Source organism: Pristiophorus japonicus, chromosome 8 (assembly GCF_044704955.1).
Source record: "Pristiophorus japonicus isolate sPriJap1 chromosome 8, sPriJap1.hap1, whole genome shotgun sequence".
Classification (NCBI taxonomy): domain Eukaryota; kingdom Metazoa; phylum Chordata; class Chondrichthyes; family Pristiophoridae; genus Pristiophorus; species Pristiophorus japonicus.
Window position 1 is genome coordinate 131,647,893 of NC_091984.1, and position 15,083 is coordinate 131,662,975.

General features: G+C 44.5%; 1 protein-coding gene across 1 annotated transcript in view; it reads right to left on the reverse strand.

Moving 5' to 3' along the window:
* The window catches only part of pappa2 (pappalysin 2), a 586,487-nt gene that overhangs the window by 340,975 nt on the left and 230,429 nt on the right, over positions 1–15,083 (reverse strand). The window contains exon 4 of the mRNA XM_070887395.1: positions 8,105–8,398. Within this exon, the coding sequence (XP_070743496.1) occupies positions 8,105–8,398 (294 nt within the window). The remainder of the gene's footprint in view (positions 1–8,104; positions 8,399–15,083) is intronic.

Consider the following 15,083-nt stretch of genomic DNA (forward strand, 5'->3'; position numbering starts at 1 on the left):
GTCCACTCTACTGGAAACATCCTCAAAAAATTCCAGAAGATTTGTCAAGCATGATTTCCCTTTCACAAATCCATGCTGACTTGGACCTATCATATTACCTCTTTCCAAATGCACTGCTATGACATCCTTAATAATTGATTCCATCATTTTACCCACTACTGATGTCAGGCTGACCAGTCTGTAATTCCCTGTTTTCTCTCTCCCTCCTTTTTTAAAAAGTGGGGTTACATTGGCTACCCTCCACTCCATAGGAACTGATCCAGAGTCAATGGAATGTTGGAAAATGACTGTCAATGCATCCACTATTTCCAAGGCCACCTCCTTAAGTACTCTGGGATGCAGTCCATCAGGCCCTGGGGATTTATCGGCCTTTAATCCCATCAATTTCCCCAACACAATTTCCCGACTAATAAGGATTTCCCTCAGTTCCTCCTCCTTACTAGACTCTCCGACCCCTTTTATATCCGGGACATCAGCCTGACCCGTACGCCCCACAGCGCGCCCCGCAGTGACCGCCTGGGAAATCAGGCAGTCCAACAATACCGACAGCAGAGAGGTAAGTAATGGACTCTTAAGGTAAGTGCGATTGTTTTTCTTGAAATTTTTTTTGCGATTTATGTTGTGGTGACGTGGGCAATGTTTTGGGGTTTTTTTTAAATGGGGTTTTTAAAAAGTTTTTTTTCTCCCCAGGCGTTTCTCAGAGAGCTCCTGAGCTGGCTCTTTAGCTCGGGAGTTTCCCATGCTAGTGCCCTAAGAGAGGTGTACAACGCCTCCCTTCACGCTGCACCCCCTGACTCAGGGCCCAGCTGCCCAATTTTGCTGACTGAGGCGCAAACAGTTCCCGGGCACAAACTTTACCGCCCCGCCATTACCACCCCAAAAACATCACACCCGCAAATCCAAATTGTCATTCCTTCAGGGAGTGCAGCGAAGATTCACCAGACTGATTCCCGGGATGGTGGGACTGACATATCAAGAAAGACTGGATCAACTGGGCTTGTATTCACTGGAGTTCAGAAGAATGAGAGGGGACCTCATAGAAACGTTTAAAATTCTGACGGGGTTAGACAGGTTAGATGCAGGAAGAATGTTCCCAATGTTGGGGAAGTCCAGAACCAGGGGTCACAGTCTAAGGATAAGGGGTAAGCCATTTAGGACCGAGATGAGGAGAAACTTCTTCACCCAGAGAGTGGTGAACCTGTGGAATTCTCTACCACAGAAAGTAGTTGAGGCCAATTCACTAAATATATTCAAAAGGGAGTTAGATGAAGTCCTTACTACTCGGGGGATCAAGGGGTATGGTGAGAAAGCAGGAATGGGGTACTGAAGTTTCATGTTCAGCCATGAACTCATTGAATGGCGGTGCAGGCTAGAAGGGCTGAATGGCCTACTCCTGCACCTATTTTCTATGTTTCTATGTTTATATGTTTCACCATCACAGTCACAAGCCTGCAATTCCCGACCCAACACCATTGTGGGAGCACCATCACTACAAGGACTGCTTCAAGAAGAAGGCCCAGCACCACCATCTCAGCACTACTCGGAATGGACAATAAATGCGGCCTTGCCAACGGTGCCCACAACCCAAGAACAAATTTGAAAACAGCCATCTCTGGGTGAGCTTCCTAATTAAATCTCAACCACAGTTTTATGCTGGGAACAAGGACATGAGTTGCGGCTGCCGAAACTCATTCAAACATGGCACCATCGAGCCAACAAACAAAGCAGACTTTCATCACATCAGTTTAGATTGGATTTAAACAAGATTGGATAAGCAAAAGGCTGATGGCTAACCCACTGCAGCACCGCAACCCCTCACCCCCACCCCACCACCTCAGTGATATTAAACTTGATTGCTATGATGCATTATGACTGGGGCCTAAAACTAGAAGATCTGATCTGTCTCTTTCAATGGGTCCTCTTCAACCCTGGCGTACAGGAGCTTAAGGTTCCTGTACGTCAGGGTTGTAATTATCAGTGACATTTTATCTCCACAATTGGTGATAACCCAAGGATTAATAATGTCAACAGCAATGAAATGCCAGTCCTAAACTGAAAGGGCTCAAGTCAAAATTTCATGGATGGATGGACGTGCGATTACCTTGGGACTAAGAGAAACAAGGGCACGATTTATGAGACGTTGACAGCTGTCAGAAGGAATGAGTCAACACTGGGAATGATCTTCGGAAATTCTCAACCAGAGAATGGAAACTTGGCCACTTGGACCCATTTTCAAAAAGAGGGGACAAAAGAGGCCCAGGTAAGTACAGAAACATGACAACAGGTATAATGTAATCGGATTGCTTATCCAGAGCAGCAATCAACAGAACAAATAGAATGCAGAACTGTATAACAGAACAGGAGAATACAAGTCATTCTATCTCTAACTGTAGACTGTACCTTAAAAGCTGTGTCCAGCATTTATCACTAAGATACAAGTGAGGCATTGAAGTCTTGGTGGCAATGCAGAGAATAGCCATAAGACTGGTCCCCAGCATCAGAAGTTAAGTTTTGAAGAAAGACTAAAACGTGGGCTTTTCAGTGATGACTGAGGGGGGACTTCAGAGATATATGAAAATAGTGAACATTATAGGAAAAAAAACTGTCACATCTCATTTCAAATTAAACTGCGACAGTAAGAGAAGGGGTCAGAGGCTTAATCTATTGAAAGGTAAATTTAGAACAGACATGACAAGAGTTCTTCTTCATGCAAACAATGAACAACACATGGCATTGCATATAAAATAAATAGTTGGATTGTCTGAGGGGAGGGGACTTCTGTTTTTTTTTTCTGGCTGGATGAGCTAGGATGGACCAAAACTATTTGCTCATCCATATCTTGGCATAGTCTGGCCCAGACTCGATGGGCCAAATAGCCTCCTTCTGTGCTGTACTATTCTATGATCTATGTGGTATCACTAGCTTCATCTGAATCATAAAGAGCCATAGTCCAGCTATCTCAGCCATTGTTGTGCCAGAGGTGGTGTCAACAGTCACAATGAAACTTTTGCCTTAGCAGAAATCTCAACATATCTAAAATGCATCATCTGCTGAGTAAGGGTCAAGGACAGGAACTTCCATGCATTCTGGAAATCAGAGTCTCCCAGGCAATTACTTTTTCAGACGCTTGCAGCAATGCCACTGATGGAAAGATTTGCTATCGGAAGTCAACCCCTCTTCTTCTATGCTTTGGATCAACCTCGATGCCCACCACAGCCATTACTCTTCTCTTCTTAGGCAGTCCCCCGGAGTCGAGGATGATTTGCTTTCACACTATGAGTTCTCAGGTAACTGATGAGCTCAATGCAGGACCTACATTCTCTGTCACAGGTGGGGCAGACGGTGGTTGAAGGGACGGGTGGGTGGGGTGCTTGGGTTGTCATGCACTCCTTCCTCTGTTTGTACTTGGCTTCCACATGCTCCCAGCAAAGAGACTCGAGGTAATCAGCGCCTTCCCGGATGCTTTTCCTCTACTTTGAGCCGGTCTTGGACCAGGCATTCCCAGGTGTCGGAGGGAATGTTGCACTTTTTCAAGGAGGCTTTTAGGGTGCCATTACTGCTGCTGAGCTCGCTACTGCCCCACCAGAATCTACCAATACCAGAGAAACTGTGTGTTCATTGAAGAGTTTGGTTCTTCGGTCACACTGCTCTTCACTCCAGGATTAGATGGCATCAGAACCCACGGGAAAATCAAGCAACTGGAACTGGAGGAGGCTGTGAGAACCCAAATACCTTCTTCATAGTCTTCTCACCCAAGACAGGACATGGATCAACTCTTTGGGTTGCTCCAGAGAATGGCTTCAATCTGAACTCAACTTTTCTTCTAATCCAGAGCTGGAATTAAGCTTCTTGGAAGAAATGGAACTCAACCAAAAGGCCGACAAGTCTGCAAGACAAAAATGTATCCGAGGCAGTTCACGCCTCAATGGATCAGCTCAGAATTGTAAAGTAAAGTAACACACTATAATCGCATATGATAACTCTTCTGTCAAAAACATGTCAAAAATTAAGAGTTCCTTTCTGCAAAATAACAGACCAGCAACGTGAAATAATACGCTCAATCATCGAGTAAATGGACTATTTCAACTTTCTTCTGCAAAACAAAATAAACTGTTGCCAAGAAAGAGGAAAAGGAACGGATGTATGGTTCAAAACAAGGATCTCAGACACAGTGGAGGAGAGGAAGACCACCTGAGTAAGATCGTTCTTGTACGGTGCTTCACATACTTGTACAACAGAAATGTTTCACATGTAATTTTTCTGTTTATCCTTCCTTTTTGATTTATGCTTGGAGTTTCCCCATGTTGCGTCTCTTCTCTGAACAGAATAGGAAAAAAAAGTGGTCTCAGACCTTTGCAGATTTCACCCTATAAGTAAGTGCTGGCTGGAAGGGGTTGAATGGCGTTTTCTCATCCTCTGCTTTCTTCATGTTCTTATGTACCCATGTATGGGCATCGAGTTAGGGCATGGCCAGGCATAGCTGTGATGTGCCCATTGGTTTAAAAACCTGCTAATACTCAATGTCAGTTTCAACCATGAAGAGTGACCACTTAGGCAAGGTCGCAAGATGATTAGAACCATTAACGATTGAGGAATCAGCTAAAAGGTATATGTTAAACCATAGTTCACCTCACAAGAAACAAAGCACACGAGAGCTGAATGCACTTCAATAATAAAGCAACAATCTGGGGCATCTCCCAACTTTTAGAAGGGGGGTGGAGCTTAAAACATAAGAAATAGGAGCAGGAGTAGGCCATTTGGCCCTTCGAGACTGCTCCGCCAATCAATAAGATCATGGCTGATCTGATCATGGACTCAGCTCCACTTCCCTGCCTGCTCTCCATAACCCTTTACTCCCAAAACAGACTAGTCGGAGATGGAATAGGTATAAAAAAACTCCCCCCTCAATTGCTTTTGGTAGAAAAAGAAGAATATAATTTCAATGAAGTAATCTTATCAAACAGACCCGACCACATAATAAAATGCAGCATTGGATATCCAGGATGCCCCCAGAGTTCGAATTAGTATGTCGTTACACCTTCCATCCATTGATTCCCCAAAATACTATAAAACGAGTCAATTGTATTTGTGCATCGTGCTAGTGTACCATAAAAATCTGTTATGGGAAACTCGTAAATGCCACATTAGCTCTTTCAAGTTCCCCTTGTGCCTCTCTGTCCCATTGGCACATTGATCTCAGTCCAAGGTTTGTGTGAAGTGCCCGTACTCTGCCTCTCTCCACCTACCCAGTACAGACAAGGTAAGCAGCTGGTGTTACAGAGAACTCTGCTCACCAATCATCATCATAGGCAGCCCCTCGAAACCGGGGAAAACTTGCTTCCACTCTAAAAGTGAGTTCTCAGGTGACTGAACAGTGACTGAACAGTCCAATACAGGAATTACAGTCTGTTACAGGTGGGACAGACAGTCGTTGAAGGAAAGGGTGGGTGGGATTGGTTTGCTTGCGCTTGTTTTCTGCATGTTCTCGGCAATGAGACTCGAGGTGTTCAGCGCCCTCCCAGATGCACTTCCTCCACTTAGGGCAGTCTTTGGCTAGGGACTCCCAGGTGTCGGTGGGGATGTTGCATTTTTATTAAGGAGGCTTTGAGGGTGTCCTCGAAATGTTTCCTCTGGCCACTTTGGGCTCGCTTGTCATGTAGGAGTTCCAAGTAGAGCACTTGCTTTGGGAGTCTTGTGTCAGGCATGCGAACAATGTGGCCCGCCCAGCAGAGCTGGTCGAGTGTGGTCAGTGCTTCGATGCTGGGGATGTTGGCTTGATCGAAGACGCTAACGTTGGTGCATCTGTCCTCCCAGGGGATTTGCAGGATCTTGTGGAGACATCGTTGGTGTCACCAATACGTTGACTGCAACACTGGCTGCTTACTACACTAGCTGCAAACTTCTTTCACATTGAATACAGGAGGGAAAGACACAGCACAGACATTTCACACACACACACGCGACGCTGACTAAAATGGAAGTGCTGATATGCTTGATAAAGAGAGTGACAGATCGAGAGAGCCAGCACTCGATTCCTTTTCACCAAATCACAGAATGTACCGTACATGTACATTTCCCATTTCACAGTGTACCAATATATGTGGAAGCAGGTTCATGGGCGTCATTCACTTTCATACTGGTCCACTCAATAATTGCAAGATGGTATCTTCCCCAAGGGTCTAATTTCGTACAGTAAAATTGGAAAAAAAAACATTAATTCCTGGGAAATAACACTGCAGATAAATGTACTGTTTTACATACTAAAACATTAGCTGTTCCCTACTCCAAATCTGCAAACAGTACATTTATTTCCATTAAAATCCATCTGCCATCCATCAGCCCATCTGCTTATGTGGTCCAGAGACCTTTGAATCCAGTTAGCCTCCTTTAAAATTGTCACCTGGCCACATAATCTGACATCGGCAGAAAATGTTATACTTCAAGAATAAGTATTCTCTACAGTCATTAATAAACAGGACAAACAGCAGTCGCTCAGAACACACACTGCAGAACTATACAAGTCACTGTCTATGTCAGAACATTATTCTTTTAACAGGCGCCTTCTGCTTCCCAGTTCCAAGACGGTGTCCAATCCAACTAAATGGCCAACAATTCTATCAATCTTAATCATCGTCATATATGTAGGACTTCATCCAATGCTTTCTGGAGATCCCAGTGCATTACATCAACTGGATAGGCTTCTCATCAACCAGATTTGCTGCCTCCTAAAGGAATCCTGACTGTATCATAATCCACGATCTAGTCTCTAAATCTTTATATTCTCTTTTTTTTAGATGAGCACTGAGATCGACCTGTGAAATTAAAGAACCATAACTCATTTAAAAACATGATTTTTTTCCCCCATACTTTCCAAGTTTATTTTTAGTCATATTTCCAAAACTGAGAGAACATCAGAGTGGGAGAGAAATTGGATCCTTAAAAAAAGTAAATATGGAGGAAATCGCTCAAATTTTTTTGGGAACTCAAATCTCAAGAAAGTAAGGCACAGTTAAGCTAAACAACAATCCACAACAGTCTGCAGAAACCACTTTAATGGGCTGTAACAGTCTTTACCAATTCTATTCTTTTTCATTTAAAAAAAACTGACTTAGGCAAGAACAGAAATGGAATCAGATTGAGATCCGGTTTGGATTGACCCGAGAACAACCATTGTAAATGAGGCTGATCCCTGTATTAAAGTCTGTTTGGTTTGGAGTCCAATAGTGCAAATGGTTGTCTTTCATTACATTTCGCTGAGTTGCAGCAAGCTGTATTATCTGAAAATATTCTCAGCACACTTTCAGGTGTTACAGAAACTCTGAGGTCACCTCAAGAAAAGTCTCTGTTGAATTTGGCGCTGAATGTTGGGTCCGGAGTTACGGGACATCTTTACATGCATCACGCAATGCGAGTGATGATGGTCCAAAGGCGATCACGTACATCGCAGATAAATTAGGGAAAAGAGTAAAAAAAACAGAATAATAATCATGGGGGATTTCAACTCCCCTGATATTAATTGGACAGAAGAGGTAGGTAAAGGGATTGAGGGAATGGAGTTCCTACAATGTGAACAGGACTCCTTTCCAACCCAATATGTAAAAAAAAACAAGAAGGGAGTATTCGCTTTTGGATCAAGTAATGGGGAATGAACCAGAGCAGATAAGAGAAGTAAAAGTAGGGGGAACACCTAGGCAATAGTGACTATAATATAATACGCTTTAAGATGATAATTGAGAAGGACACAAGTATGATGAAAACTAGGTTAATAGCTTGGAGGTGTTTGACAAAGTACCTCATAATAGACTTGTTAGCAAAATTAACACTCATGGGATTAAAGGGACAGTGGCAGTGTGGATATGACATTGGCTAAGGGACACAAAGCAGAGAGTAGTGGTGAATGGTTGTTTTTCAGACTGGAGAGAGGTGTACAGTGATATCCCACAGGGGATGGTATTTGCACCACTGCTCCTTTTTGATAACAAATTAATGAGCTGGACTTGAGTATACAGGGGCACAATTTCAAAAGTTGGCAGCCTTCTGTCTGACTCCACTGTACTATTTAAGGAATGCTACAGGATTAGAAGAATGGGATTAGGACACATACCTGTGTAGCTCATGTAGTTGTCGAATGGCGTGCCATAGTATTGCAGCTGTCCGCACGTATCATTTGCTGCATCAGGATCCCGACAGACTTTGCTTTTAGGGGTTGGCGCGGTGTCAGCACACAAGTCCCCAGTTTCCATCGATGGCACAGTCTCCCTGCATGGGTCGTTGCATGACTCATTCTCACTCACCCCTTTAAAGACATGGTACAAGCCCAGAATATGGCCAAGCTCATGGATCATGGTGTTGGTGTGGCCAGGCCTTCCGTAGTAGGATGGACTCAGGACTACCCCACCTGAAAATAAATACAAACACATCAGCCAAACCTGGAAGCCTCAAATCGTTGAACTGCTGCCCAACCTGGCCACATATTCTAACTTGAGAATCCCGATTCGTGGAAATGAAATGGGCAGGTGATTGGGTGGTAACGCTGTCCTCTCAGTTCTATTACTTGGATCAAAGTGCAACCCAGACTGGCGGGAAGAAAGCCTCCCTTTGCTGAGCGTCCACCAATAGCTCAGTGCACTCGTGATGTGAGGAAAAGAGTGTTCGAAGACCAGGCCCTCAAATCTGCCACCAAGCTAATGATCTACAGGACTGTAATAATACCCGCCCTCCTGTATGGCTCAGAGACATGGATCATGCAGAGTAGACACCTCAAGTTGCTGGAGAAATGCCACCAACGATGTCTCCACATAGATCCTGCAAATCCCCTGGGAGGACAGACGCACCAACGTAAGCGTCCTCGACCAGGCCAACGTCCCCAGCATTGAAGCACTGACCACACTTGATCCGCTCCGCTGGGCGGGCCACATTGTTCGCATGCCTGACAAGACCCCCAAAGCAAGCGCTCTACTCGGAATTCCTTCATGGCAAACGAGCCAAAGGTGGGCAGAGGGAACGTTACAAGGACACCCTCAAAGCCTCCCTGATAAAGTACAACATCCCCACTGACACCTGGGAGTCCCTGGCCAAAGACTGCCCCAAGTGGAGGAAGTGCATCCAGGAGAGCGCTGAGCACCTCAAGTCTCGTCGCCGATAGCATGCAGAAATCAAGCGCAGGCAGCGGAAAGAGCATACATCAAATCTGTCCCACCCTCCCTTACCCTCACCGACTATCTGTCCCACCTGTGACAGAGACTGTGGTTCTCGTATTGGACTGTTCAGCCACCTAAGGACTCATTTTTAGAGTGGAAGCAAGCCTTCCTCCATTCCGAGGGGCTGCCTATGAAGATGACTGAGTCATACAGAGCAGGAAGATCCCAGGTTCCTTGGCGTCTGCTTATTTCACAGATTCAGCAGGGCTGGTGCTGGGTGGGAGCACTAAAACTATGCAGTGTGTTAGGGAGAGTGGGGGGGGGGTTGCGGGGGTGGAATTTGCCAGCGTTCCTAATCCTGAAATAATCTATGTAGAAACTTCTGAAGAGGACAGGCTTCAACTGCAATGCCTGCCCACTGACACTGACCGACAAGGCTAACACATGAAGAATGGACACTGTGGTCAGTTACCTGAGGGATGGTGGTGCCCAAAATTGTATCCAGGATGAGTCACTGCCTTCGCGACAGAAGAGCAAATAAAAGAGGGGAAGACACACATACGGTGCAGTATGTGTGTCTCTAATAACTTGTATATTTAAGTTTCACACTGTACAAGACAAGGCAAGGAGTGATAATATTCAATCACAGACCAGAAGATAAGTCACATAATTCCCAACCTTGCCTCCTACTAACAGGCAATACAAAACCAGTCTAGAATATGCGCATCAAATGTAAATAAAACTCAACAGATCAGAATGAAAATTCAAATAACCACTGGGCCTCTCCGAATAGTGAGGTAGGGATAAAACAAGTCACTTGAAGAGTAACAGGCCCTTGCTTTATGTGGTATACATCAATGATCTAGGCTTGAATATAGGGTGTATGATTAAGAAGGTTTCAGATGATATTAAAATCAGCTGTGTAGTTGATAATGATGAAGAAAGCTTTCGACTGCAGAAAAATATCAATCAACTGGTCAGGTGGGCAGAACAGTGGCAAATGGAATTCAATCCGGAGCAATGTGAGGTAATGCATTTGGGGAGGGCTAACAATGCAAAGGAATACACATTAAATGGTAGGACTCTGAGAAGTGTAGAGGAACAAAGAGACCTTGGAGTGCATGTCCACAGATTCCCTCAGGCCAGGTAGATAAGGTGGTTCCCTTTATTAGCCAAGACATAGAATACAAGAGCAAGGGGGTCTATGCTTGTACTGTATAAAACACTGGTTAGTTGGAGTACTGTGTGCAGTTCTGGTCACCGCATTACAGGAAGACCGTGATTGCGCTGGAGAGGGTACAGAGGAGATATACGAGGATGTTACTGGGAATGGAGAATCTTAGCTATGAGGACAGATTGCATAGGCCAGGTTTGTTTTCCTTGGAATAGAGGAGGCTGAGGGGAGACCTCATTGAGGTGTATAAAATTATGAGGGGCCTAGATAGAGTGGCTAGAAGGGGCCTATTTCCCTTCGCAGAGGGATCAACTACCAGGGGACATAAATTTGAAGTAATTGGTAGAAGGTTTAGAGGGGATTTGAGGGGAAATTTCTTCACCAAGATGGTGGTGGGGGTCTGGAACTCAATGCCTGAAAGGGTTGTAGAGGCAGAAACCCTCACCACATTTAAAAAGTACTTGGGTATGCATCTGAAGTGCCGTAACCCACAGGGATACGGACCTAGAGCTGGAAAGTGGAATTAGGCTGGGTCGCCTCTTGTTGGCCGGCACGGACACGATGGGCCGAAATGGCCTCCTTCCATGGTGTAAACTTCTATGATTCTCAGTTATTGTGATCCCTCACAGCATCGTCAACATAGCAATTTGATGTAGCTATTTCGAGTTCAAGTACCATTGGATGTTTTCACAGTCAGTCTTGTTGCCAAGATCAACCGATGGTTGGGGGACATTCAGTACATCAGAAGGCAGAGAGAACTGGAACTCAGGATAAGAGGTATCTCCTTTCTTAGATAAGGACCATAACGTTAGAGCACAAAGGGATTCTTTGGGCAATGTCACCATACATGTAGTAATGCTGCTCTCTTGATCGTCACATTTCCAACCTTCACAATTGCAATTTATGCACTTGTGAGTATTCTCACAGGTTTGTAAAGCTGTTGCTGGATGGCACCAGAGGAGCTGGCATGGCACCCATCCTGGGTCGACGTCCGGCCAATGTCATCGAGTCGCTAAAAACAGCACTGGGCCCTGACTCCGTTAGGTGCGTCAAGAATGCTTAAGCACGTGAGGAGATCCCGTCCGAACTGACCCCCATCTGGACGGAATTCCTCATTGGCGCCAAGGCCCGAAACCTCCCTTGGGAGCCAGCGCCTCACAACTTGAGCCTCCTCCAGAAAATCCCTTCCGTGCCTTTCAGTTCTGCGCGGATGGGTTTCCTGTACGGGCTGCTCTTGCATATTCTCCATATTGCCATCCACCTCTGCCATCCGGGCACACCATCTTGCCGTCGGAGGAGGTTGGGGTCCCCAATGGAGTGCTCTCTACGCAGGAGTCCTCCCTTTATTTATTGGAGACTTTGCCTGGAGGGTGTTGCACAGAGCAGTCCCGTGCAATCAGTTTTTAAGTCAGTTCACGGGCTCCCAGACTGCCTGTAATTTCTGCGGTCTAGAGGAGTGTGTGAGGTTGCAGCATCACTTCCAATATTTGAAGCTGCTCCTCAAATTCTGATTGCAATTCAGTCTCGCACTCCTGATCTTTGGGCACCCTGTGCGGAGGGGAGTGGACAGGTCAGAAGGCCTTTCGTAGGACCGATCCAGGCAGCGGGCGGTCAAGGGGGTTGTTCAGCCCGACTGCCTGCCTCTCTTCCACGGTTACATCCGAACCAGGGTGTCCCTGGAGATGGAGCATGCGGTGTCCACCGGTACGCTCGCGGCCTTCCGCGAGAGGTGAGCACCGGAGGGACTGGAGTGCATCATCACCCCCGGCAACCAAATTTTAATTTGAACCACATGTCTAAAGTTTAATTTGTTTAAGTTTGTCAGTTTTAGTGCCTCCCCCCGACCCCCCTTTTAGCCAGGGGTCACTTGGATTAATCATTTATGGTTTTACAGATACAACTCAAAACAGTTGGAGAGCTGTTGCATTGTGAGTGGTTTAGCCAGTCACGTGATGGAAGACTCAATAAAACGGCAGACAGTTGGGTCTAGGTCATCCATGATGAGGTATGCAGTTGTGAGCCGAGTGAATGAAGTGATAATGTGTAGTGTGATTGTTAAACCTTTGTTAGTAAATCAATTGGTTCTTAATAGCAATGTGTTGCTATGAATTCTTAAGCAAGAACCCATGAAGCAAATACATTACAACCATTTAGTTAGGGTTAAGTCTGCTCCATGTACACATGTTTAATGATTTGTTAGAAAAAGGTTTAGTGCCAGAGGACTGGTGGATAGCTAATGCCACACTTTTATTTAAGAAGGGAGATAGAACATTTCCAGGGAACTATAGACCAGTCGGCTTAACATCGGTGGTAGGAAAAATAATGGAATCCCTACTAAAGGAGAAAATAGAACATCTCGAAACAAAAATATAATAATGAATAGTCAGCAAGGATTTCAAAAGGGAAAGTATTTTTTTGGTAACAGAGACTGTAGGCAAGGGTAATGCAGTAGATGTAATTTATTTAGATTTTCAATAGGCCTTCGATAAGGTACCACATAATAGACTAATGAATAAGGTCAGGAAAGGGGACAAGTAGCAGAATGGATCGCTAGCTGGCTTCAAGACAGAAAGCAGAGAGTAGGGTGGCTATTCAGTGGTAGAAGATGGGTAGTGGTATTTCACAAGGGTCAGTGCTGGGACCAATCTTGTTCACAATTTATAGTAACAATTCAGACTTTGAAATCAAAAACATAATTTCTAAATTTGCAGTTAACACCAAATTGGGGAGGGGGAATTGGATAGTCAATACCGAGGAGGCCTGCAACACATTACAGGAGGCCATTAATAAATTTGCAGAATGGGCATATAATTGTTAAATAAATTTCAACACTGATAAATGTGAGGTATTATATTTTGGTAGAAAGAATAGGGATATTCACTGATTACTTGGAGGGTGCGAGTCTTGGTGGGGCAAAGGGATCTCAGAGTACAAATACACAAATTACTAAAAGTAATGGCACAGGTTAATAAGGCCAGAAAAAAGCAAACCAAGCACTGGGGTTTATTTCTAAAGGGAGTGAATTGAAAAGTAGTGAAGTTATACTAAACTTGTATCGCACTTTGGTTAGACCACATGTGGAATACTGTGTATAATTCTGGTCGCCATATTATAAAAAGGATATAGAGGCACTAGAGAGGGTGCAGAGAAGCTTTACAAGGATGCTATCAGAAATGCGAGGGTATACCTATCAAGAACAGGCTGGGTTTCTTTTCTCTTGAAAAGAGAAGGCTGAGGGGTGACCTAATAGAGGTCTTTAAAATTATGAAAGGTTTTGATAGAGTAGATAGAAAGAGAATGTTTCCACTTGTGGAGAAGAGCATAACTAGGGGCCATCAATATAAGATAGTCACCAAGAAATCCAATAGGGAATTCAGAGAGTGGTGAGAATGTGGAACTCGCTACCACAGGGAGTGGAAAATAGTGTAGATGCATTTAAGGGGCAGTTAGATAAACATATGAGGGAGAAGGGAATAGAGGGTTATGCTGATAGAGTGAGATGAGGAAAGATGGGAGGAGACTCAAGTGGAGCATCAACGCTGGCATGGACTGGTTGGTTCGAATGGCCTCTTTGCTGTATTTCCTATGTTAAACCAAGGCCACGTCTGCCCTCTCAGGTGGACGCAAAAGATCCCATGGCATTATTCAATGATGAGCAAGGGAACTCTTTGTCCTGGTCAATATTTATCCCTCAACCAACACCTAAAACAGATCATTTATTTCATTGTTGGTTATGCGACCACCCTTTGCACAAATTGGCTACCGAGTTTCCCTACACTGCAACAGTAACTGCACTTAAAAGTATTTAATTGGCTGTAAAGTGCTTTGAGAAGTCCTGAGGGACTATAGACATGCAAGTTCTTTTTTCTTTAATAATACAAATATTATACATGTGACACAAAGTCATGAACAAACAAGTACTTGAGTTGTGGTATAAACAACCTTAATATATTCAAATAAGTCTTCAGTTATGAGGAGAGGTTGGACTGTTCTCCTTGGAAGACAGAAAGTTAAGAGGGGACCTAACTCAAAGATTTTAAAGATGATGGGAGGTTTTGATAGAGTGGGTGCAGAAAATCTATTCCCTCTGGCGAGTAGGTTAATAACCAGAAGTCATTGATTTAAAATCATTGTCTAAAGATCTAGACGGGAGATGAGGCAAAATCTTTTCACCGAGAGATTTGTCTGGATAGAAACATAGAAACATAGAAAATAGGTGCAGGAGCAGGCCATTCAGCCCTTCTAGCCTGCACCGCCATTCAATGAGTTCATGGCTGAACATGAAACTTCAGTACCCCCTTCCTGCTTTCTCGCCATAACCCTTGATCCCCCGAGTAGTAAGGACTTCATCTAACTCCCTTTTGAATATATTTAATGAATTGGCCTCAACTACTTTCTGTGGTAGAGAATTCCACAGGTTCACCACGCTCTGGGTGAAGAAGTTTCTCCTCATCTCGGTCCTGGAACGTTCTACCTGAAAAGGTGGTGGAAGCTGATTCTATAAATAATGTATTTGTAATGTATTTGCTTCATGGGTTCTCTGCTTAAGAATTCATAGCAACACATTGCTATTAAGAACTAGTTGCTTTATTAGCAAGATTGAACATTCACACGGTACATTACCAGTTCATCCACCAGGCTTACAACCACCTGCCTCATCGCGGATCCCCCGAACCCAACTGACTGGGGTTTTATTGAGTCTTGTGAACATCACATGACAGGCTAAGCCACTCACAATGCACCAGCTCTACAATGGGTCGGGTTTTGCG